At 35.6% G+C, this 21948-nt stretch overlaps 4 protein-coding genes across 5 annotated transcripts; 1 reads left to right on the top strand and 3 right to left on the bottom strand.

Moving 5' to 3' along the window:
• On the bottom strand, positions 1707-5470 carry LOC104786254 (chaperonin CPN60-like 1, mitochondrial). The gene is made up of 17 exons (XM_010511614.1): positions 5277-5470; positions 5004-5028; positions 4775-4906; positions 4478-4637; positions 4079-4350; positions 3896-4000; positions 3730-3816; positions 3538-3627; positions 3360-3440; positions 3193-3261; positions 3026-3103; positions 2815-2910; positions 2639-2738; positions 2439-2542; positions 2251-2356; positions 2072-2150; positions 1707-1976 (listed from the first exon to the last, which is right to left on the bottom strand). The coding sequence occupies exons 1-17, from the start codon at positions 5312-5314 to the stop codon at positions 1841-1843; spliced, it is 1758 nt and encodes a 585-aa protein (XP_010509916.1). The 5' UTR covers positions 5315-5470; the 3' UTR covers positions 1707-1840.
• LOC104786253 (NADH dehydrogenase [ubiquinone] 1 alpha subcomplex subunit 13-A-like) lies at positions 5615-6949 on the top strand. Its single transcript, XM_010511613.2, has 3 exons — positions 5615-5945; positions 6412-6483; positions 6592-6949. The coding sequence occupies exons 1-3, from the start codon at positions 5731-5733 to the stop codon at positions 6734-6736; spliced, it is 432 nt and encodes a 143-aa protein (XP_010509915.1). The 5' UTR covers positions 5615-5730; the 3' UTR covers positions 6737-6949.
• Positions 7123-8815, bottom strand: LOC104786252 (probable indole-3-pyruvate monooxygenase YUCCA7). 2 transcript variants are annotated; one of them, XM_019245790.1, is made up of 4 exons: positions 8568-8620; positions 8117-8463; positions 7604-7975; positions 7123-7478 (listed from the first exon to the last, which is right to left on the bottom strand). In XM_019245790.1, the coding sequence occupies exons 1-4, from the start codon at positions 8596-8598 to the stop codon at positions 7254-7256; spliced, it is 975 nt and encodes a 324-aa protein (XP_019101335.1). In that variant the 5' UTR covers positions 8599-8620; the 3' UTR covers positions 7123-7253. The 2 variants fall into 2 exon arrangements, with proteins under 2 accessions (XP_019101335.1, XP_010509914.1); XM_010511612.1 differs by having other exon boundaries at positions 8117-8815.
• On the bottom strand, positions 13352-21901 carry LOC104789028 (myosin-10). Its single transcript, XM_019245789.1, has 35 exons — positions 21756-21901; positions 21551-21687; positions 21321-21467; positions 21129-21230; positions 20826-20883; positions 20629-20730; positions 20490-20527; positions 20283-20409; positions 20003-20173; positions 19794-19925; positions 19587-19696; positions 19433-19493; positions 19049-19226; positions 18753-18958; positions 18517-18636; positions 18156-18254; positions 17828-18040; positions 17528-17680; positions 17255-17404; positions 16998-17165; positions 16757-16896; positions 16524-16638; positions 16418-16438; positions 16244-16321; positions 15987-16157; positions 15651-15803; positions 15387-15563; positions 14903-15283; positions 14743-14813; positions 14549-14645; positions 14398-14454; positions 14234-14290; positions 14061-14141; positions 13899-13975; positions 13352-13805 (listed from the first exon to the last, which is right to left on the bottom strand). Exons 1-35 carry the CDS (start codon positions 21786-21788, stop codon positions 13691-13693), a joined length of 4296 nt encoding a protein of 1431 aa, XP_019101334.1. The 5' UTR covers positions 21789-21901; the 3' UTR covers positions 13352-13690.

The following is a 21948-nucleotide window of genomic DNA, read 5'->3' as shown; positions in this document are numbered from 1 at the left end:
AATAGAAAACTGAAATTATATAAATTAGCATTAACTACATATCTCCACTCAATTCTATTCAAACATACAATAAATTAGAATTGTGACTCCCATAATTTAATTTTTTATAATGTAAATTTTTTCATCACTTCTTTTCCTATAAATACACATTCTTTCATCTTCTTCCGCTATATCTCCCAATTCTAATATATTATCTCATTTTCTCATTCTTAAATCCTCTTCCACTATATCTCTCAATTCTAAAATTCTAAATTTTATTTTGTTTGTTTTGAGTTTTGTTGTTGTTGTATGGTTTTAAAAATAAATGTAATTATTTCTTGTAAAATATTTCAATCATCTTATAAGTAGTCATTTTCTGAACCTCTTCCAGTATTGTCATGTGACATATGTTTGAAGATCAATTAAAACATCATTGTAAGAGTTTGATTCTAAAAATATTTTTATTAAGTATGATAATTATTTAACATTATTGTCCATTTTATTTTATTTCTAACACCTTACTAGATTTATACTTATTTTTTCTTTAGTTTTTATATTTATATTCACATATGTAAAATACAAGTTTTGATAGCTATAACACTCTCTCCTAATTGGTCCACTTGACATTTCTTTAAAAAAAACAAAATTCTTAATAATTAGTTTTAAATATTGAGTGAATGGATTTGTTATATATATATATATAACTAAATCCAAATATTGTATGCATTCTTATTATAAACCTTCTCCAAAGACTGCAAGTTTTCAAAGATGAATTAGATTTCTCACAATATGGCAGTGAATACATCATTGACTACAGATGAAGAAATGAGCGGATTATGGAAGTAAAGTCAAGTGCAAATGCTAGCAAGAATCAAGAAAAAAAAGCCTTATATTCCTGAGATAATTGTTTTGGATTATCTTGAAAGATATAGTGTTGATATTGTAATATGTGTGATAAAATGAGTTGACTTTGTAAATTACTTTTCTAAATTGTTTTGGCATATATTCTCTTGTCTAAAGTTTTTTTTTGTACAATAAGCTCAATTCTCACATATGTAAAAACATGGTCAACATAGATTCACTCATATCAGGAAAAACATTTAGATTTATATATCATTACTCATAATAATATTTCTTACCAATTTGTTCTTTAATATTTTTTATATATATTTTAAGTTTAGTATGATTATGTTGATAAAAATGGAAGTCTTCACTTTGTTTTTATTTGGTCCTTTAATCTCTACATTATTTTCTTTTAGAAAACTTGAGATATTATGCTAAAAAATAATTAAAAACTTTCTATCATTCTGTTACATGAAAAACAATACAATATTTTTTTTTTTATCATTTTTGCGATAATATAAGAAAATTTATTATGCATCAATCCACGGACCAACACCTAATGCTAAAATAAAAGACACATATTTTCTGATTATCTCAATATCTGTATTTGTTTTAGATTAAATTAAATTCACTTTGGATCTAATTTCTATGACTAATCCCTTTTGTTACTTCTCTAACTATTGTGTTAATAAAGATGTAATTACAGTATAAGGGTTTGGTGATAGTTGGCAAGAATTGGAAATCTCCTTGAAGTTTAACTCAACTCTCTCTCTCTAATCTGAAGAATTCTTAAAAAAAAGTTGACTAAAAAAAGACTTCATGAACCAAGAAAAAAAAATCTGAATTCTTCAAAATATTTTATAAATCGATTTAAAATCATGGAAAAGTCTCAAGGTCTCTCTCTATAGTCTCTACCAATTCAATCATATGATTAAAGAATGTGCCTTGTGATGAAACAATCGTAGCATCTCACAACAGATTACACAAAGAAAGCTTAGTTAAGGTTTTATAGTTCTTCTCAGAAACCCATTCCTCCCATTCCTCCCATACCGCCCATGCCACCCATGCCGCCGCCACCCATACCCGGAGACGCCTCCTCTTTCGTTGGAATCTCAGTCACAACTGCTTCCGTTGTTGTCAACAAAGACGAGACACTAACCAAATATAAAAAACAACGAAAAAAGATTAGCAAAAACACATTGCAATAAACTACAACATTTTTGAAGACAATTTTTCTATCTTTCTTTACCTTGCAGCATCAACCAATGCCGTTCTGATCACTTTCAAAGGATCGATAATACCAGACTTTACCATGTCAACATATTCTCCTGAAAGTAAATGCGAAAAGAAGCTAGTTCAGATTGGGAATAACAAGTTGGACCAAGAACTATGAGAAAGTGAATTCTCTAATGCATGCAAGAGTGTAACCTTTGGCAGCATCATAACCGAGGTCAGGGTTATCTTGCTCCAAAAGCTTGCCTACGATAACTGCACCCTCGACTCCAGCATTGGAAGCAATTGTGTAAACAGGTGTCTACATCAAAGAAAGATTTTGTGTGTAAGATTCTAGAAGCTGTTTACGATAGCGAGGATGAACAATGTGATAAGAGACACACCTTGAGAGCGTTTTGAATGATTTGAACACCAATTTTCTGATCAAAGTTAGCTGTCGAAAGCTTCTCAAGTTCTTTCGAGGCATACAAAAGAGCAACACCACCACCTGTAATACACGCACAGTAATATTAATTCTCATGCAATTTTATTTTTTCACGAACTCGACCAAACTTTGTTTTAGAGATTTTAGATAGTTTTTTACCTGGAACAATACCCTCTTCTACGGCTGCTTTAGTGGCATTTAGAGCATCCGTTACTCTATCTTTCTTCTCGCTAACTTCTGCCTCACTCGCTCCACCAATCTAAAAACCAATGGGAGTAATATCGACGTTAGTCATAAACTAATAATGCATGATGTTCACAAGAGGTGTATATTACCTTTAGTACAGCAACACCACCCGAAAGCTTAGCCAACCTTTCTTGCAACTTCTCCTTGTCATAATCAGACGTGCTCGCTTCAACCATGGATCGAATCTGTGTGATTTTTTAAAAAAATTTTGAACACATTAAACATTCTTACCAGTTGGAAAGAAGATAAAGGTTTATAAAACTGAACCAATACATAATAATAAGCGAAATGGACACTAACCTGCTCACATCGTTCCCCAATTGCTGTCTTGTCACCAGCCCCATCGAGAAAAACAGTATCATCTTTGGATACAGTAATCTGGTAACAAATAAAAATCAAGTTATATAAATGTATCAGAAGGTAAAAGGAAGAAAGAGAGGAAGCAGAAGTAATTGGACCAAACGAACCTTCTTGCAGTTTCCGAACATACTGAGGTCAATGTTGTCGAGATTCATACCTAACTCCTCTGTTATTACCTACAAAGTGGAAACACCAATGACACATTATAGCTCATGCAATTAGTGTCGGTGTGCTTGTCTTGGCAGATAATACAGAAAAGGAAAAATAGGCATGCCTGGGCTCCAGTGAGGGCAGCTAGATCGTGTAAATTGGCCTTTCGGTTCTCTCCAAAACCAGGGGCCTTCACAGCACAGACCTATAACGCAATACCATTGGCATCAATCCAATCAAATTAAAAATTTAATGCGACGTTGCAAGATAAAGGCATTCAAGAAAAGGCTGAATAGAAAAACCTTGATTCCAGCACGAAGTTTATTCAGAATTAGGGTGGCAAGAGCATCACTCTCCACATCCTCAGCAACAATCACTAGCGGCCTTTGCTTCTGAAAAAGGGCAGAGTAGATCATTTTCAATCTTCAGATACAAAGTATCGATGACTATCTGACATTATATTGAAAAACAAGAAATCGCCAAACTGTTTATACCTTGAGGGCCAGTTCTAAGACTTTCACCATAGCGTTTATATTGGAAATTTTCTTCTCGTGGATAAGAATGAGAGGATCTTCTAGTTCCTGCAAACCATATCCATTCAGAAGAAATCAAATGAGAAGTTCCTTAAATTGATAAACGAACAAGGTGGGAATTCCTTACACATTTTTGGGTTTTCGGGTTTGTTATGAAGTACGGGGAGATGTATCCTCTGTCAATCTTCATACCCTCAACAACTTCCAGCTCATTAAACAATGTCTTGCCATCCTGAAACAAGACATGACATAAGTCACCTTAATGAATAAGCAAAATAATTTTAACATTTAGGGATCAAATTCAACTCACTTGAATTGTGATCACTCCCTCTTTGCCGACAGTTTCCATAGCCTTGGCAATCAGTTCACCAATTTCTCTATCTCCGTTAGCTGATATTGTTCCAACTTGGGCGATTTCTTCAGAAGTGCTAATCATGCGTGCTCGACTCTGCAAGTTCGTCACAACAGTATCAACTGCCAGTTTGATACCACGTCTTAGGTCCATCGCATTCATTCCAGCGGCAACTGATTTACAACCTTCCGTGAAGATAGCTCGAGTAAGGACTGTAGCACATGTTGTTCCTGTAAAGCATACCATATTTATTGTCAGATGCAATAACAACGATTAGTACGGGTAGATAGGAGACTAACAACCCAATTACGAAAATCAGAATAAAAACGTTTAGATACAATGAAAGGGAAGACTTACCATCACCAGCTACGTCATTCGTGGCATTAGCAACCTGTTTGACAAGACTGGCACCAACGTTCTTAACTCTGTCCTTGAACTCAATGCTCTTGGCAACAGTCACACCATCTTTTGTCACCTTCGGTGCACCCCAGCTTTGTTCAATGATGACATTACGACCCTTCAAAGATAAGAAAAGGGTTTTAGACTGCTGTGTCAGAGACTGTGAGATAACTAACTAAATAGAAAACTATTGATAGATTCACGCACAATATTAATCCCACTGAACAGAAACTATCTGAGACATAAATTGATTACCTTGGGTCCCATAGTGACTTTAACTGCATCAGCAAGATCCTCGACACCCTTAAGCATCATAGCCCGAGCTTCAACACCAAACCTTATGTCTTTTGCTGCATAATTCCTAGTGGAATTGAGCCTGCTTCCAATCTAACAACCACACATAATGCACATCATCAATACATTACCACCCACAAACGACTAAAAAAACAACATAACCCCAAAATACAAAATGAAGAATACGAACCTGTCTTGTACACTTGCTGGCAATCCTGTTCAACCAAAGAAAGATAAAACCCATCAATAGATGAAAAAACAACTTTCAGAATACATATACAAGAAAGATGCTATATAGTCTCCGTGGGCAAAAGAAAGATTCAATTCAATCAGATTTGTGCTTAACAATGTTGATCAAAATTCAGAAAATCAGAATTAAACAACTCATATACATATTAACCAATCCGATCTTGGAGTAACCGATCAGAAACAAAAATCATAAGAAAAAGCCGAGTAGATCTACCTAGCTTTGGAAGCAACGTTGGTGACTAGCCGATACATGGTGATTAGACTCAACCGAGAAGATTACAATTTCGCTTCAGAACAGATCCAAGTAAAAGAAGCTAAATTGACAAATTCCTCCACACGCAGAAGAGGAGAAATGAAGTAGATCGTCGAAGATTCTAGTAGCAGTAGGGTTTAGGGTTTTGCGTTTTCTCCAAGGCCATTTGCTTGGTTGAGTTTTAACCCCTCCGATTTGGATCCGGTTCGATTTTTGACCCGGTCCGTTTATAAACTGGGCCTTATAAAGCCCAGTTCATCATTTTAAAACAAAAAAGAAGTGATTTTTTTTTTTTTTAAGAAATGATTTTTTCCGTTAAGTATTCATTTCTGATAGTCTTCCTCAGAATCCCTAGAGAACACTTCGGTTAAACGAATCAAGAGATCAAATCAGTGCTCGATCGAGGTTGAAGAAGATGACGGAGGCGATGATAAGGAACAAGCCAGGAATGGCGAGTGTGAAGGATATGCCGTTGCTTCAGGATGGTCCACCGCCCGGTGGATTCGCGCCGGTCAGATATGCTCGCCGGATCTCTAACACGGGACCAAGCGCCATGGCTATATTCTTAACCTTTTCAGGTGCTTTTGCTTGGGGGATGTACCAAGTCGGTCAGGGCAACAAAATTCGTAGGTAAATCAGAAGCTAGATGTGTGATTTAGCTCCCCTCACATTTTCACTTTTTTTGAATTTAGGTTGGTTAGGCTGTTCTCTTTTGTGAAGATATGAGTAATTTGTGACTGAATCTAGAGATATTTCTGGGTACTAATAACCTTAGTTGCTTTTCAAATTGTGTAGTTAGTTTGAAATTGGGTACTAATGACCCATTTTATAGCTAATTAACGATCCCTTTTGGAGCTGTGGTGAAGAAAGCAATCAAATTGCAAAATGATACTACTAGTTACTTGGAATTTGGTTATTAGGTGGTCACATTGTGAGTTATCAGCTTGATTAGTGTCGATTTGGAGTAATTTGCAACTAATAAGATAACACACCGTTAGTCATCTCATCTATGGTTAGAATCTCAAATGCATAATGATGAAAATGAGCACAATGTATCAACCACCAAAAGCTTTAATTGAGATTGATGTGATGATAGGGCGTTGAAGGAAGAGAAATACGCTGCGCGTAGAACAATTCTACCTATTCTTCAAGCAGAAGAAGATGAAAGGTATAGAAAAAAAGAACTACAGTTTCTTATCATTCAACTGTGAAATTAGACAACGTTTGTGGTACAAACTCCAACATTGAATCCCCATGTATTATGGATTGTAAATAGGTTTGTGTCTGAGTGGAAGAAGTATCTAGAGTATGAGGCTGATGTGATGAAGGATGTTCCTGGATGGAAAGTCGGTGAAAACGTGTATAACTCCGGTCGTTGGATGCCTCCAGCTACTGGAGAGCTTCGTCCTGATGTCTGGTAATTATCAATGGCTCCTTTTGATGATGATGAATGAATGTTGTCTAAGTGTTTCTGTTTTGGAACCTTGATGTTTGTTATCTCTCTTTTTTCCATCGTATAATAAGAGAAATGATACATACACACACAGTTCATGTATTGGTGGTACTGAGGAACATTTTCTGTTTTTTTTACCTCATTCACATAATTTTGTCAATGACGAAATCAGTTTCAGACACATGTCTTGTTATATATTTTATTTGAATTAATCAAGTTTTAAGTTTATATATCTACAAATATAAGCACAACTAATCAAACACATTTACCAACAAAAGATAAGTTGAAATGTAAACAAAAAACGTTAAATACATGGAAAGAGCCACATCCTCCTTACAACAAAAGAACCCCAAACACACTTCCCAGCTATTTCCTTTTTGGGATTTCTTACATGGAGTGGGCTTATCTCTATGATTTTCACATCACAAAACACTAATCCATCCTCCTTTCTCTCGTATATATTTTTATATGTAAATAGTAAAAAGTCAAAAGTGTGAAATACAACGACGGTGACGAGCAGCAACAGTTTTGATCTGTTGCTTAGTTTCTTCTTTCCAGCGATTAGCAATATCATGAGCCACACTCATCGCATCAAGCGAAGCACCTGAGAGTCCTCTTCTCGTGAACCCAACTGCATACAATCCAGCCTCCCCTTTCCACCCTTTTGGGAACGGGTCTTTCTCTATCCCAATCTCTGCCAAGTCGTTGTCCTTCACAACAATAAAACCAACGACCAAACAGCATACATTAGTATTTGTTAAACTTCCCTTAAATGGCATTAACGGTATTTAATCGTTCTACTGCTTTGATCTAAGATAAATGTTTTTGTCTGTACCTTGAGCCATGAAGGCACATTGCTTCTGTAACCAGTAGCTAGAACAACGGAATCAATCTCCAGGACTCGACCATCCACGAGTTCGACCTTTCCCGGACCAAACTTTGCTATTCCCGCTACTATTTTGATCTTTCCCGATTTGATTTTTGAAAAGGCTCCGATGTCTAGCACTGGAGTTTTACCTGCTGTGTTCTTTAGCTCTAACGGTCCAATTTCAGGCCTCTTAAGCCCGTACTTATCGGTGTTTCCCAGAAGTAACCTTGTCAGGACGAGTAGAGTCCTGTCCACAAGCCAAACCGGCATCCATTTCATCATTGTTACACCTAACTCGAACGTCGACTTCCCAAGAATCTCTCTCGGTAATACATGAACCTGATCGATCAGATAAAACAAACAAGGAAAAACAGAGTGTAACTAATCAGATGCTCTGTTTTAGAACAGAGGAACTACTAAGAATCAGGTGCTCTGTTTTTCGTAACTTGGTTGGTATAAATGACTGAAGTTTTTACTTACGGAGCTACGAACGACCATTGATGGGCTTGCATCGTGGTTGGATAGGTCGAGAGAGACTTCCATGCCGGAGTTACCACATCCGACTACCAGAACTCGTTTACCACGGTACCTCTCGCCGGATTTATAATCACCAGCATGAAGAACATCACCACCAAAATCTTCTAAACCCTCAAACTCTGGTACCACTTTCTCAGCATTCTCTCCCGTCGCCACCACAAGCCACCTGCAAATATACTCGAACTCACAGTAACCGAGCAGCTCGCTTCTCAAAACAGTCTGGACCCGCCACAGCCCAAACCTCTTGTCATATTTAGCTGACTGGACAGTCTCATTGAACTTGGGGCGGAGATCAAAGTGGGTTGCGTAGGACTCAAGGTACTCGATAAACTGGTACTTCGTTGGATACTCCGGGAAATCCTCAGGGAAGGGTAAATTTGGTAATTGACAGAATTGCTTAGGGAGATGAAGCTTGAGACGATCATAGGTTCTGTTTTGCCACAGAGAGGCTATGCAGTTAGCTCGCTCGAGGATTATAAACGGAACTTCTTGGCGTTTCAGGTCGGCGGCGACAGCTAGGCCTGATGGGCCAGCACCGACGATGACCGGCCCATTCACCCAGATGCAACGACGGGAGAAAATGTCCTCAGGCTGAAGTAGAGTTGAGATGTTGACACAAGTTGTGTTATTGTTATTACTCATCTTATTGGTAGCTTTTTCAGTGTTATTAATTCTTACTTTTAGGGCAAGAAAAGATGTAATGATGATGATAGATGGGGATTTGGTTTGTGGTCTTGTTTGGATTGAGGAGAAAGGGTTTATATAGAGAAGACCTTTAAGCAATTTGGAATGTTGTTTTTGGGAAATTATTTCTCAAGATTATCAAATGATTATTCTACTCATTTAATTTAACTTCTCAGTCTTCAAATGATTGGCTTGCAGCGGCTTTTATTAATTAATTTAAGCTTATATAGAAATAGATCAACAACACTTGAAGTTGACACTTTTAGAAAAGTGTGTTTTGCCTAATTATATATTACATCGATGCTAATGACTTGTGTTAGTAATAGTTAAAACTATAGTTATGTCCTATTTGGTTTGTGTTAAATTCGTCCAAAATATATGTCCTAAGGATTTATGTTTAGAACAGTCGGATAAAATATTTTAAACATGTTTACATTTTTCATCTTTAAACTCATTAAGAAGATAATATAAATAAAATTAGTTGCTTTCGTTAAGAGGACAGAAAAAATAACAAATAATTCAAAAAAAAAAATTGTACGTTTTATTGTACAATTAAATTACAACCCATTTTGTTTTTGCATAGATTATACAACCCAATTTGTTTAACTTTCTGACCGCATTTTTCAACCATCTATTCAGACTACTTGTTTTATCCGTCTGTTTGAATCGTTCGTTCGATTGGTAACCAAACAACCGGTTGAATTTCACACTGCCAATCAAACCTTATATATTTATAGAAAAACCTGCTGACAAATTAAGCAATCATATGTATAACCTATTTGTTAATTCAATGAGAAACTCTCTAATCGGTTCATTGAGAAAAGGGAGCAGATATTCTAAAAAGAGACAGACTCATGAAAGGTCCAAATGGGTTTTCTATTGCTTCTTAATGAAAATGACATCTAATTATTATGATTCGAATTAAACCTAAAACCGAGGGTTTTAATTAATCCGCTCATTAGACGCAAAGTGTTTTGGTCAGAAGAAAAACAAACGTCATAGTAAAGTTTTTATTGGTTAAAATATCATACTCTTAAGTCAAAACATTTTTTTCCCTGTGATAACTGATAAGATAGACTGTTAATCTTATAAATTTGGAATGTTTTAATAAAATCTACATCGATCGATGCACAAACCAAATCTAGGGTTAGATGCGCACGAGGCTGAAAGGGAAATATGAGATATATTCATGTGCTGGACTGTAAAAATTTGGGTCATCATGTTTTCATGTTTAATCAATTTGGTCAATTTCTCTTATTATTTTTTCCCTGATATTGTTGAAATTAGTCAGTGCCTCTTTTATTGCAGCGATAAAAATGTCAGTGCATATTGGTTCAATAATTTGACACAATAATTCCTCTTTCTATTATTGTGTTCTTTGTAAACTAATGTGATTTGCATTTTTGAAATACCGTCAAACAAACTCTATGTATTCGAGTATGTGTGTGTGAAGATATGAATTGGAATCCACACGCAACAAGAACAAAAAAATGGCCCCCCAAGGTCAGTGAAACTTGATACTAGAGATTAGAGAGTTTTATTTGCATGTCCAACCCAGAGTTATTTAAGACCTCTAGTCCAAAAATAGAAAAGGATATTCTGTAAATATTTTGTTTACCCTAATCGTTGTATTGAGTAAATTCTGTTGAAAATTTAATGATAGTAAAGAACACAAATATGTTATATACAGGAGATCGATCTCCCAATACACGTAAATCCTTGTTTTCAATGTTTCTGAGTATCTTTTTGTATCCATCATAACTTATTTTTAGGATTCACAGATTGAGATATTATAATTTTCTCCGATCTATTATAAAGTATTCACATCGATAATATGGAATCGTGTTGTGTAAGAAATTAATCATCATGATTTAGGAAAACAAGATTTATTCAGGAAACCTCGATCGAGAGAGTGATAGATGTACATATAGTGGAGTTGAATCGGGCAAAGATTTTTCTCACCAAAATCTAGAGTGCCTTTTTAAGTTTAATATAAGGAAAATGTGTACGTGTAGATGCATGCATATGACGTGTCTTGCCTTGATAATAGTTTTAGAGTTTCATAGATGAACTTTAGATGTTGATAATTATGAAATTTATGGCTCCCTGGGATGAAGAGATTATTTATCCTATCGATGGAGTAGTTGTATTTTTTTCGAAGTAATTAAATTAAAATAGTTTTATATCGACTAAACAAGGCTACTTACAACCTAGATTTCTTAAAACTATCGCATATTACTAAAGTCGTTTCTCCTTTATTAGTAAAACTTGTGATCGTTATGTGTTCTATATATAAACAACTTATGATATATTACTCAGTTAAGCAAAATAATACAATCGTAGAATGAATCCATGCAGTTGAAAATAATCTTGATTTAGTCGTTACAAAAGATAAAAAAACCTATAAATATTTCGTTTTTATTTGAATAGAGGTGTGATTAAAGTACTCGTATATGCAGTCAATAATTCGAGTATGACTTTCCATGAAACGACCAGATTAACCACTTATCATCATCATATACAAATTTTGTCCAATAAAAAAATTACAAACACTCGGACGAATATATTGGCCAATCATTGAACACACTATTGCGTTTGAAATGAACAATTATACATTAATATATATATATATATATATATACATAAACCAAAAAAACAACAACCAACTCTAATATCATTATCAAAAAATAATACAATAACAATAATAACAAGAAAAACAAACAACAAATCTTTTTCGTCCAAAATATTATAATTTTCGCTATATTTCTTATGAGCCGAAGGTCACGGGTTCGACGCCTTACCAAGACCATAGTTAACCATGATTTTTAACAAAACAAAGAAAAACAAACAGTAAATGGATCAATTATTGCTAAAATGGAATTTTCAAAATTTTTGTATATATGGCCATTATTGTTTTATTTTCTGACAATAATCAATCAGATTATGCCATAGTCAGCTTTTCTTAATCAGGTATTTAGAATCTCTTTGATTAAATAAATCTAGTTAGTTAAGATAGCCAAACCCCATGTTACTGTTTTCAATTTAGCTCATTATAAGCAGCAACCTGATTTCAAGCACTAGTATAACACAATATGTATTTTCTTTATTTCTCTACTGATTTTATGCTTCGAATACCATCAAATGGGGTAACATGAAAATATTCTGAAACTAGCATTTGTCTTTATTTCTTTATGTGGATTACGGCTTGTTTGACCAACATATTATTGAATTGTTGCAAATTAGTTAGCCTTATAGAGTTAAAAAGGCTAATGCATGTATATGCAAACTTTACTCTAAGCGTGATCATAAAAGTCCACGAAATTGGTGATACAATGATAAGAAATTTTGACAAATAAGTGGTTATTACTTATTACTGATTAGAGGTTCTTATTTTTTTTTTCTCTCTTTTTTTAGAGGTTCTTATTTAATAGTAGGACGTATTTAAACTCCCTTTGGAGATGCTCTAACTAAACTGATGGGTAATCTTTATAGGTATTTTAATATTGGAGCGGATCTAAATTTTCCATTTAGACTTCTGTAAGGATCTTTAACAATTTGTGAAATTCTATAAACTTCTATTGTAAATTTAATTGGTAATAAAAAATAAATATGATATATATATATATACTCATTATATTATATGAATCTTGTAAGACTTTACTTTTAAATACTGAGAACATTAATTTGATCGACTAATCAATGCATATCACTTTGGTTATATTTGAAGACGATAGAATATATTTCCATATTAAGAGATTTTTTTTTTTTGAGTGCAAATTATTAAGAGAAATACATATATTATCTTAAATAATGAAGACGTACACACCATATGAGAAAGGACCATAGTCAGTACGTAGTCACCATATGATAAGATAAGATAATTTTGATTTTTATTAACAAGAAAAATATAATATAGTTTAAAACTACTGTTCCATTTGTGACGACGTCGGCTAATAATAATACCAGGAGGAAATCAGAATTAAAAGAAATTAAAACACTTGGTTCACAAAATTTGTTATTGGACAAACACATTTTGTGTATATGTAATGTAATGCATCGCAATGCATGCATGTATATTATTATAAAATGGTTAGAAAAGGGACAAAAAGAAATAGAGTAGAGGGATGATAAATGCAAAACAAACCTCCATAACTGTAATAACTGAAAGGGTATGGGAAGACCCATGTGATCAGATTCACATGTTTCTCTTTGTTTGATTCGCTCTCCCTCCGATCCTTCTCATTGTCACAGACTGACTCATCAGGTGTTTCTTTTTCACCAATTGTTAACTAACTTAACTATATAAAAGTTACTAAAAAATAATATTATCAAAGCTTTAATAGTTTTAAAATACGACAATTGTATTTAATAAAATATCAAAAAGTACTATAAAAATATGTGGTTTTGAGTCACTAACTTTGACTGAATGTTTTGAAATTTAACTCTAGGAAAGTGCATTCAAACTTTAACAATATCGCAAGGCCAATCATGAATCTGACCCATTATGGGACTAAAGGTGTCGCCAAATCTCTCAAAAACTAAGGATACAAAAACTGATTTCTAATGTTTGTTATACAGAGAAAAGTTTCTTGCCCTATGATGAGTAAATTATTTTGCCTTTGGCTATAACCTAACCACCACCCTGAACACAATGAACGTGTAGAAGAATCAAATTAAAAGAAGAGAACGAGCCCTACACTTGAGCTCGAAATTCCCTCTTAAAGCCTGCCTAGACGACGAAACAGATCGATCAAAGATTATACACCCGTAAAACTATGCAAAGGATTACTATACAATTTCATTGCAACATATCTAGTCAGAATCAAATAAGTCTCAGTCCTTCAGAAAGTGGAAGTTAGGGTTATCAGTGAGTTCCACAGCTGGTTTTACATTGGCAAAATCTTTTTCTTGCATACAGTTGGAGATTTCATCGGCTTCAAAGGGGATGCTGAGTTTCGAAAAGACAATATTCAAGAGGTTATGGTGATGATGTTATGACCAATTTAGAGAAAGTTATTAGTATTCTGAAAAGTTTCAGTACCTGGAATTATTGTCTAACAAGAACGAACGACTTTCTTCGTCTTCATCTGTAATTAGAAGTTTCAACTTGGAAATCACCTGCACCGACAGAAATATGAAGTGGATATAGAGGTTTGGGAAAATGTATTTTGGTTTACTTGATAAATGTTCAGAGCAAACATACGTCTGGAGTTACATTCTGATACTCGTGATCATCAATTTTGCAGAGGGTAGATATTCTATACAATTGCTGAGTACTAAGAGCCTGGAAAGTGAAATAGAGATAAAAAGATCAGAAGCATTTTTCAGGCATGTTTTATAATATTTTTAAACAAATCCGAAGCAGAGAGTAGTTACTGGGCAGAGGTTAGTTGTAAGATCATCATATGTAATTGTGGACTTCTGTTCTGTAACCTGGAAGAGGAATCCGATGATATATTCAGGAAAAGAAAAACAGAGAGAGGAAAGAGTGTTGTAGTGTTGATTAAAGTTACTGTAATTTGGTTCATAAGAAAACAGACCAGGAGCACCACGGCTTGTCTCGTGTGTTTGAGTTCATCCCATGAAGATCCTATATACTGCATTCAAGAGAATTTAATTGACAAGTGATATAAAGCGATTAAGAGTTTGAAACCGTTCCGTTACCACAATCAATCAAAACAACTAACTTACCTCTTCAGTTGCCTGACTACACCATGACTCGAGTTCATTTAACCAGGCATTCACTTTCTTGCCCATGATGAATGTGCAGCATTCACGTTCCATAAGGCTGCATTAGTTACATTACGGTTTTATGTTTATTGGCTGATGGTGAATTAGGTGATTTTCACTCCGTTAAGGTTGATGGGGGAATGTAAATAGTTTACCTATTAAAGAGTTGAACGTTGATTTCTTGGAATGTTTGGCTGAAAATCTTCTGAGCAAGAAACAGAGGAACCTGAAAGAAGAAGTTTGTCAGAGTAAAAATTTAGGAGTCAAGAGAAGCAAACACAATGTTGAATCCTAGAATACAAAAAAATTTCTTACGTAATTTTTCTTCAATGTGCCAAGAAGCCGATTTAAAAGATCTATGACGTCTTGCCAAGTTTTCGTGGGTGAATTCTCTTCAGATGGCTTTGCCGTTGAATTCTCTGCGGATGGACTTGCCTGTGGGTTCTCTGCGGATGGACTTGCCTGTGGATTCTCTTCGGATAGCTTTTCTTGTGGATTATCTTCGGGTAGCTTTGCCTGTGAGTTCTCTTCAGATGGTTTTTCTGGTGACTTATCTTCAGATGGCTCTGCTGGTGAATTATCTTCAGACAGCTTTTCCAGTGGATTCTCTTCAGATGGCTTTTCTGGTGAGTTCTGTTCAGATGATTCAGCAGATAAAGTCTCTGCAGAGGACTCATGTGATAAATCTTTCAGTCCCTGAGCCATTAGTTGAGGACTTATAAGTGAGATGACATTGTCTTGCTGAGATCATGATCTTAACATTTTGATTTATTTTGATGAAAACCATAAATAGGTCTACCTGAATACAGGACGAAAGCACGGCTGCTAGTTCTCTCTTCACATTCTCTTGAAATATTCCATATATAGTTTCAATGTAGGCTGTAAGCTGCTGCTTGAAAAGTAAAGCAGGATATCGAGCATCTACTTGTTGCACTACGTCACCTGAAAGGCTGGCCGAAGAGGTTGAACGGAAACCCTAAAACATATAGAAGTGAAATCTTTAAGCCTTATGGCCATTAGTATGCTTAAGGTACTCTTAGAGTCCATAAACAGGATTTGTTACCTGTGTCATCCTCCCAAAAAATGAAGTTGGCTGAGGAGGTTTCTTCGGACTTGCACCGGTTGTACTATGGGATTTCAAGCTTCTTTGAAGCAAAAACAGCAGCGTAGATGTGTTTGTTAGCCAATAAGCCAGATTGTTATCATCTTCTGGGTTCTGAGAGTAGACAGCAAAGCATGATGACATAATGTCAACTATCAATCTAACTCAATTCTAAGCCCTCTCAGGAAAATTATGAAACGATATTTAAGCTTTCATGTTTCATATTTTCAATGTGTTTCCATTAATACTTAGACCATAAAATATTACAAAGAGACTTATATGTAAACTTCAGGTTACCTCTATAGCTGAACCAAAAATAGGAACAATACGGTCAAAGGCACTAGTTTTCTCTGCTTCGAATAGTTTCCAGTGTATGAGACATTTGTATATTGTTAATGCTGCAACGGGCTTTCCATGGCTGAAACCGACATTTTGTGATACACATTTGAGAAGGACGTCAACATATTCCTGCATCATAACAACATGACAAAATTAATCAACTAATGCAAACAAGTATCACAATATTATGACTCAAATTTTCGTTAGGCACATACGTGAGGTTGTTGTTCAGGCTGAGATCGTCTGAAAGACATTGCCCCAAACCTTCTTGATGGTATAGGAGCAAGTGATGCCTGTAAGAAAGAATTTTCTATCACAAGGCTCTAGTAACAAAAACTTGCGAAGATTATTAAGTGTATACAAGAACAGCTCATTTAGTTTTCACTTACATGATGTCCGTTCTCCACTGGCTGCAAGAGGTACGCGGAAAGAAGAGGTCAAGAATTTTCTTGAGAAATAATATATATAAGAAGAATTTACATAGATAAATCTTACTGGCGGTCTGGAAAATGACACCTGGGGTGACGTTTTCTGAGAAGCTGAATTAAACAATGCTTGCTTCCGAAGAATTTTATCTTCTGCTTCCATGTCAGAGACCTTTTCCTCGAGCCTAAAGATAATAGCAAATAAGTAATGCATTCGTAGTAGCTGTTGCAAAAGAAAACATCGAGCAAAGAAAAGATAAAAGATTGAAACTTAGGGTCAAAAAGAGAATGCAAATCGACAACCTTTGCATAGTTGTTTTTAACTCGATTAGTTTTGTCTCTGCGTCTACAACCTGCTTAAGCCTTTCTTCACAAAGTCTATTTGCTTCCTCGTACTTCTTCTCTGTTTCGTTTATTTTCTTTTCCAACAAATTTACCATATCCTGTGGAATTTCAATAAATTTAAGTGTCACATAACCCATTATTTTTCTTGAAGAAAGATACATTTTTTTGGAACACAGATACATTTTTTTGGAACACTTACAGAGAAGTCTTTGTTTTCAGCAGCCAGCTTGTTGGTCATTTCGTTATCAACCGAAACATCTTCTGCCAATCTCTCTTCTTTCAGCATGTGTGTCTCTTCCTTTTGCTCGTTTGATGAATCATTCCCATCGTTTTCATTAGTTCCATTCTCTAATGAACTCACAAGTGCCTGAGAAGTATCATACATCATATCAATGAGAAAAACAAACTTAAAAACACTAAAAATACGACAGTAGAACTACATCCCTATAACTTTACCTTGAGACGTTCATTTTCTGCTGCAAGATTACTCAACATCTCATAATCAGATGAAGCACTCTCTTTCAACTGATCTGAGATATTTGAGCTTGTTACGTCGTCCTTTCTGTCTAATGCATTGATCTTCTTCTCCAGTGTACTGACCAGTTCCTACGAAATGTTGTTCTTGATAAGATATGAATTGTCTATAGAAAACATTGAAATCTCAAATGAACCTCTCTTGCCACGAAGCTGGATCGTCTATCGATTGTCAATATTAAAAGATCACCCTACCTTCAATTTTTGATTTTCAGCTTCGAGTTTGATGATTACACCTTGGTCAATGACGGGAACCTCCTGTTTCACCCTCTCTTCACTTAGCTTACTTGTTTCTTCATGATTGGTCCCGGATATATCAATTTTCCTTTGCAACGAGCTCACCAAATCCTTAGAAGTTAGAAGGAAAATGAATAAGACAGAGCAACCACGAACATTTCTTTAGATATGTATAAATCTGTAACCTTCAACCCATAAACGGAAGATTAAGATTACCAAAGAACGAAAGGTTCTTATCTAATATCTTTATGACCTTACCTTGAGCTGTTCATTTTCTGCAGCAAGATCATTCGTCATCTCCAACTCCTTAGCAAGTTCTTCAAATTCGAGTTGCATGTCTTGTAAGGCAGACTCCAACTTCAAAATCTCCTCACTTTTGGTTTCTTGAGTTTCCCCGAGCTCAATTTCCATGTCATTTAAAGCTAACCGCAACTCTTCGACTTCTTGAGTTTTGGTTTCGTTAAGCTCCATCTGCATCAGTAATAAAATCAGATGCCTCACACAGAAAAGAGAAAGCAACAAGATGTAGTATTATGGTTTAAGAATATATCAATATTCACTGTGGCAAGTTGTGTGCGATGTGTACCCTCATTTGTTTCTCGAGCTCTAAGCATAAAGTGAGTTCTTCCACTTCCTTTTCAAGCTTAGTTTTAGCGTCTTGAAGGGCTCCTGTTTCCTTTGCAGCCTGGAAGACAAAGACATCTCAGAAATCTCCGCATACATATGATCCAGTGAATTTATAATAAAACTGATTATATCACTTCACATTTAGAATTATCATCAATTTGAGTTCCCAAAAGAGGACCTTAGGAGATACGAAAATACTGATAGAATATTCCAACCCACGATCATACTGATGATTCATGTACATCTCATCGATAGTCGATCGCATATATTAGTTTTAAAGAAACTAAGAGCTCCCATTGTTAGTTAAGAAAGAATGTCACCATTTTAAGCTTCCGCAATTCTCGGCGTGCAACTTTCACTCTCCAGCCACATTGAGTGGTAATAGCTGCTTTCTTCGTTCTCAAATACCGCCGTCGACACAAACATTTTCTGATTTGACTCTGTGGAATCAGTAACTTACATGTTATTGATAATACTCAAACAAATTCAAGTATCTGAAAACTTTAGATACCAAAAAGGAGAGATTTTATCATCAACAAGAGGTTTTGAAACTTGCTTGAATAATGATTGCCGCTTGTCTCTTCTTCCTGTATCGATATTCAACTCGAGCATCCATTGCACGCAACCCAGTCTGAATAGAAATAGCTGAAACACACAACTTTTTAAAGGCTGTCTGACAGATATATGTCCGCGCCTGCTTCTGAATTTTCACAGAAGCAGCTTCTTTTCTCTTGGCCTCAAACTGAACGCGTGCAATACGTCCTGCAATCAGTTGGGCGAAGCTTAATAAGACATGAAACTATATGAAGCCAACAATCTACTCGACCTGGAATCGCGTACAACATGACTTACCTCTACAAAAGGCTTGGATTTCAGTTGAAGCGGACTGCAACAGAATATATTTTTTGCGAGATTGATACGTACGGACTTTCCTCTGTATAATCCTTGCTGAATAGCCAAGAACTTCAGCTCGGTGAGCATCCATTTCTGCCATCTGACCTGCCCTAAGAAACACCTTTGTCTTCCCTATCTGTGATTTTCAAAATAAATGTAACAACCGAATTCGTCAAACCTCTCATGGCATATGCACAAGAAGAAAAGCCATATAAGAGTCTTGTGCAGTGTAACCATTTAACATATCCGAAGTGGCATTGCAAGTACCCTTATATCTTTTTTGGAAATCACAATATAAAAGCAGAAATCCAGAAACTGTGAGATAAAAATATGAAAGCGCACCTGAAAACCTTTAAGTTCAACTTTTGCTAGTAGCTTTTTGCAAGCGTCGACTTCGTCAAAGCTATGAACATAAAGACCAGAGTCTAATACCTTGACGTCTATTTACCATTAAAGTAAGAATTAGATAGCAGAATTTAAGCATTGGTTAATCTACCTTCTAGCCGTAGCCTCTGGAGCCAAAATCCGGAACCTGGTTAAAAATTCATTGAAAGGCTTCCTAGTAGGATATCCAGCACAACTAATCCTAATGGCTTCCATGACACCCTGAGGTCAGAAAGGGAGTTTCACAACATCATGTAAAGGACGAATAATTGTTGCAGTTGCAAAAATCGCATAAGGTTCTATGAAACATTAAGCTTACCCCACACCTAAGTTGATGTAGAACATTAGCGTTCTCAAAAATGTCTGGCTTAAGAACGTTGTTTGGTTTAACACAACGTATATAGTGTGGCTCAGTGGTGTTCAACGTCTCAAGCAGAGATTGTAGTTGTTGCTGTATTTTTAGTACACGGTGAAAATCAATGTATAACATATAAGCAGAATTTGATGAATTTAACATTATTGTCAGACCTTGAACTGAGAGCCTATCGATGAGAACTTTGATGTTTTGGAGGATTCCTCTCGCGGTTTTGGGAACAACGATGAGACAAAGGAACAATCTGAAGAGTTCATGAGAGATTGATGTTCTCCAACAACATAATCTTTGTTCTTGTCCAAAAACAGCTCAGTCTGATAGGTGACCTGAAATTCAACAAGAACATACATAGCCATCACACCAATTTTACGTTTATTCCATCACTCAAGACAAGCATTTCAAGCACACACTTCTGAGGTAATTTAAATCACTAACATCACCAGCATAATGGCAAATGGTAAAGTCAGTACGAGCCAATTTTGGCTTGGTAAAACGCTTGTGGCTATTAAATGTCTGGTATAGCTTTTGCGCAAGTGTATCATGTGTTGATCTTGGAAACATACTGTAGAGGCAAACACAAACTCAGCAAATTATTAAGGAAATATAGATGAAATATATTGAGGTTTTGAAATACAAACTCACCAAGCCTCATCAAGAAGGGCAATAATGCCACCAGGTTTCTGACATATAATAATTGTGTATTAGGTACTGAAAATTGATAAAAATTTCTGCCGTAAAACGGATTAAAGGTTCCAACACCACTCAATGTTATACTACTTACCTTCTCTATAAGATCAAGGACATCCTGATTATCAATGAACTCTATGTAACTCCAGTCAATCTCTTCTTTAGTATATTCTTCTTGCTCCATCTTGAACACATGCTGTAGAAGAGAGGAACATTTGCATGAATATGGGTCAGCATATTTTTTTAGATCATTCTAGAATTAAAACTTTGAAAAGAACATCAGTCTCCATCCTGGTTAAAATGCTGCTGCAGCTTCTCGTTTGTCAGGTTTATACAAAACTGTTCAAAACTGCAAAAAAAAACATGTGAAGAGAAAAACAACGTTGGAATTTTAACAAGAGCATTAAAACTGCTATCAATTGAACCTCATAACTTCTAGGAATAACTAATAACGATAATATTACTATTGTCTCAAAACACAAAAAAGAAAGGAAAAAAATGTCTCTACCTAAGTAACTAGGAAATTTTACAGTAAACCATGCTCAGTGTTTTAGAAGAAGAATTAGCAACACAAGAAGCGTACCGGTTAAGCACCTGTTTGTCTTGAAACTCTCGAATCCATAAATATCCAGGACTCCAATTATGTATTTAGAACTTGGGTCTTGGCCAATGGAGTTATTGATCTTAGTCACAAGCCTGAGAGCAATAGATTTGTAACCTTTCAAAAATTTGAATCCCAAGATTGATAATAAGCCCTTCGGAAGGAGTCTGCTATTGTTAACCTACCAATCAAACAATTTAGAATAGACAATCTTGGCAAGAGCATCTCTGCTTAGTGCTGCACTACCGGGATCAAGAGGCTTTGTAATGCTTTCACCACGAGTCACCATCACCCTTTGGCATAAGGAGCTCTCTAGAGCTTTCTCATCACACCTACCATAAAAAAAAGCAATCAGGGTATGAACTCCTCGACAAGAAATATGTTATCTGAGAACACAGAATAGTGAAGCATATACATGAAAAGTTCTGCAGCCACTTTTAGATGGAACCGGGATTTATCGTCCTTAGGTTGTGCAGCATCTGACTCTTCACCCTTAGCAAACTCTATGTTTCCTAGATGAAGAATGGCAGCAACTATGCGGAAGATTGCATCCTACGACGATAAAATGTGAGAAGAGTTGTCCTCATTACTGATCATGTAAATGAATAACCAGAAAGTACCTGTTCTTCAGGACTAATCCCAACAACGTCCATAGCTTTCCTTGTTGCTAGGTATTCCTTGGAATCATCAAGTGCATCCAATGCATAGCAATTCGATTGATTTAGGTAGTGAAATGTGTCTGGTTTCCCTAACTTATACCGCTCAGTTTCCTAAAATCTCATAGCAGAAGCTAAATTNGGAAAATACATAAAC

This window comes from Camelina sativa, chromosome 5 (assembly GCF_000633955.1).
Source record: "Camelina sativa cultivar DH55 chromosome 5, Cs, whole genome shotgun sequence".
NCBI lineage: Eukaryota > Viridiplantae > Streptophyta > Magnoliopsida > Brassicales > Brassicaceae > Camelina > Camelina sativa.
The sequence above is the reverse complement of the archived record's forward strand: the minus strand, read 5'-3'. Positions and strand labels throughout refer to the sequence as shown.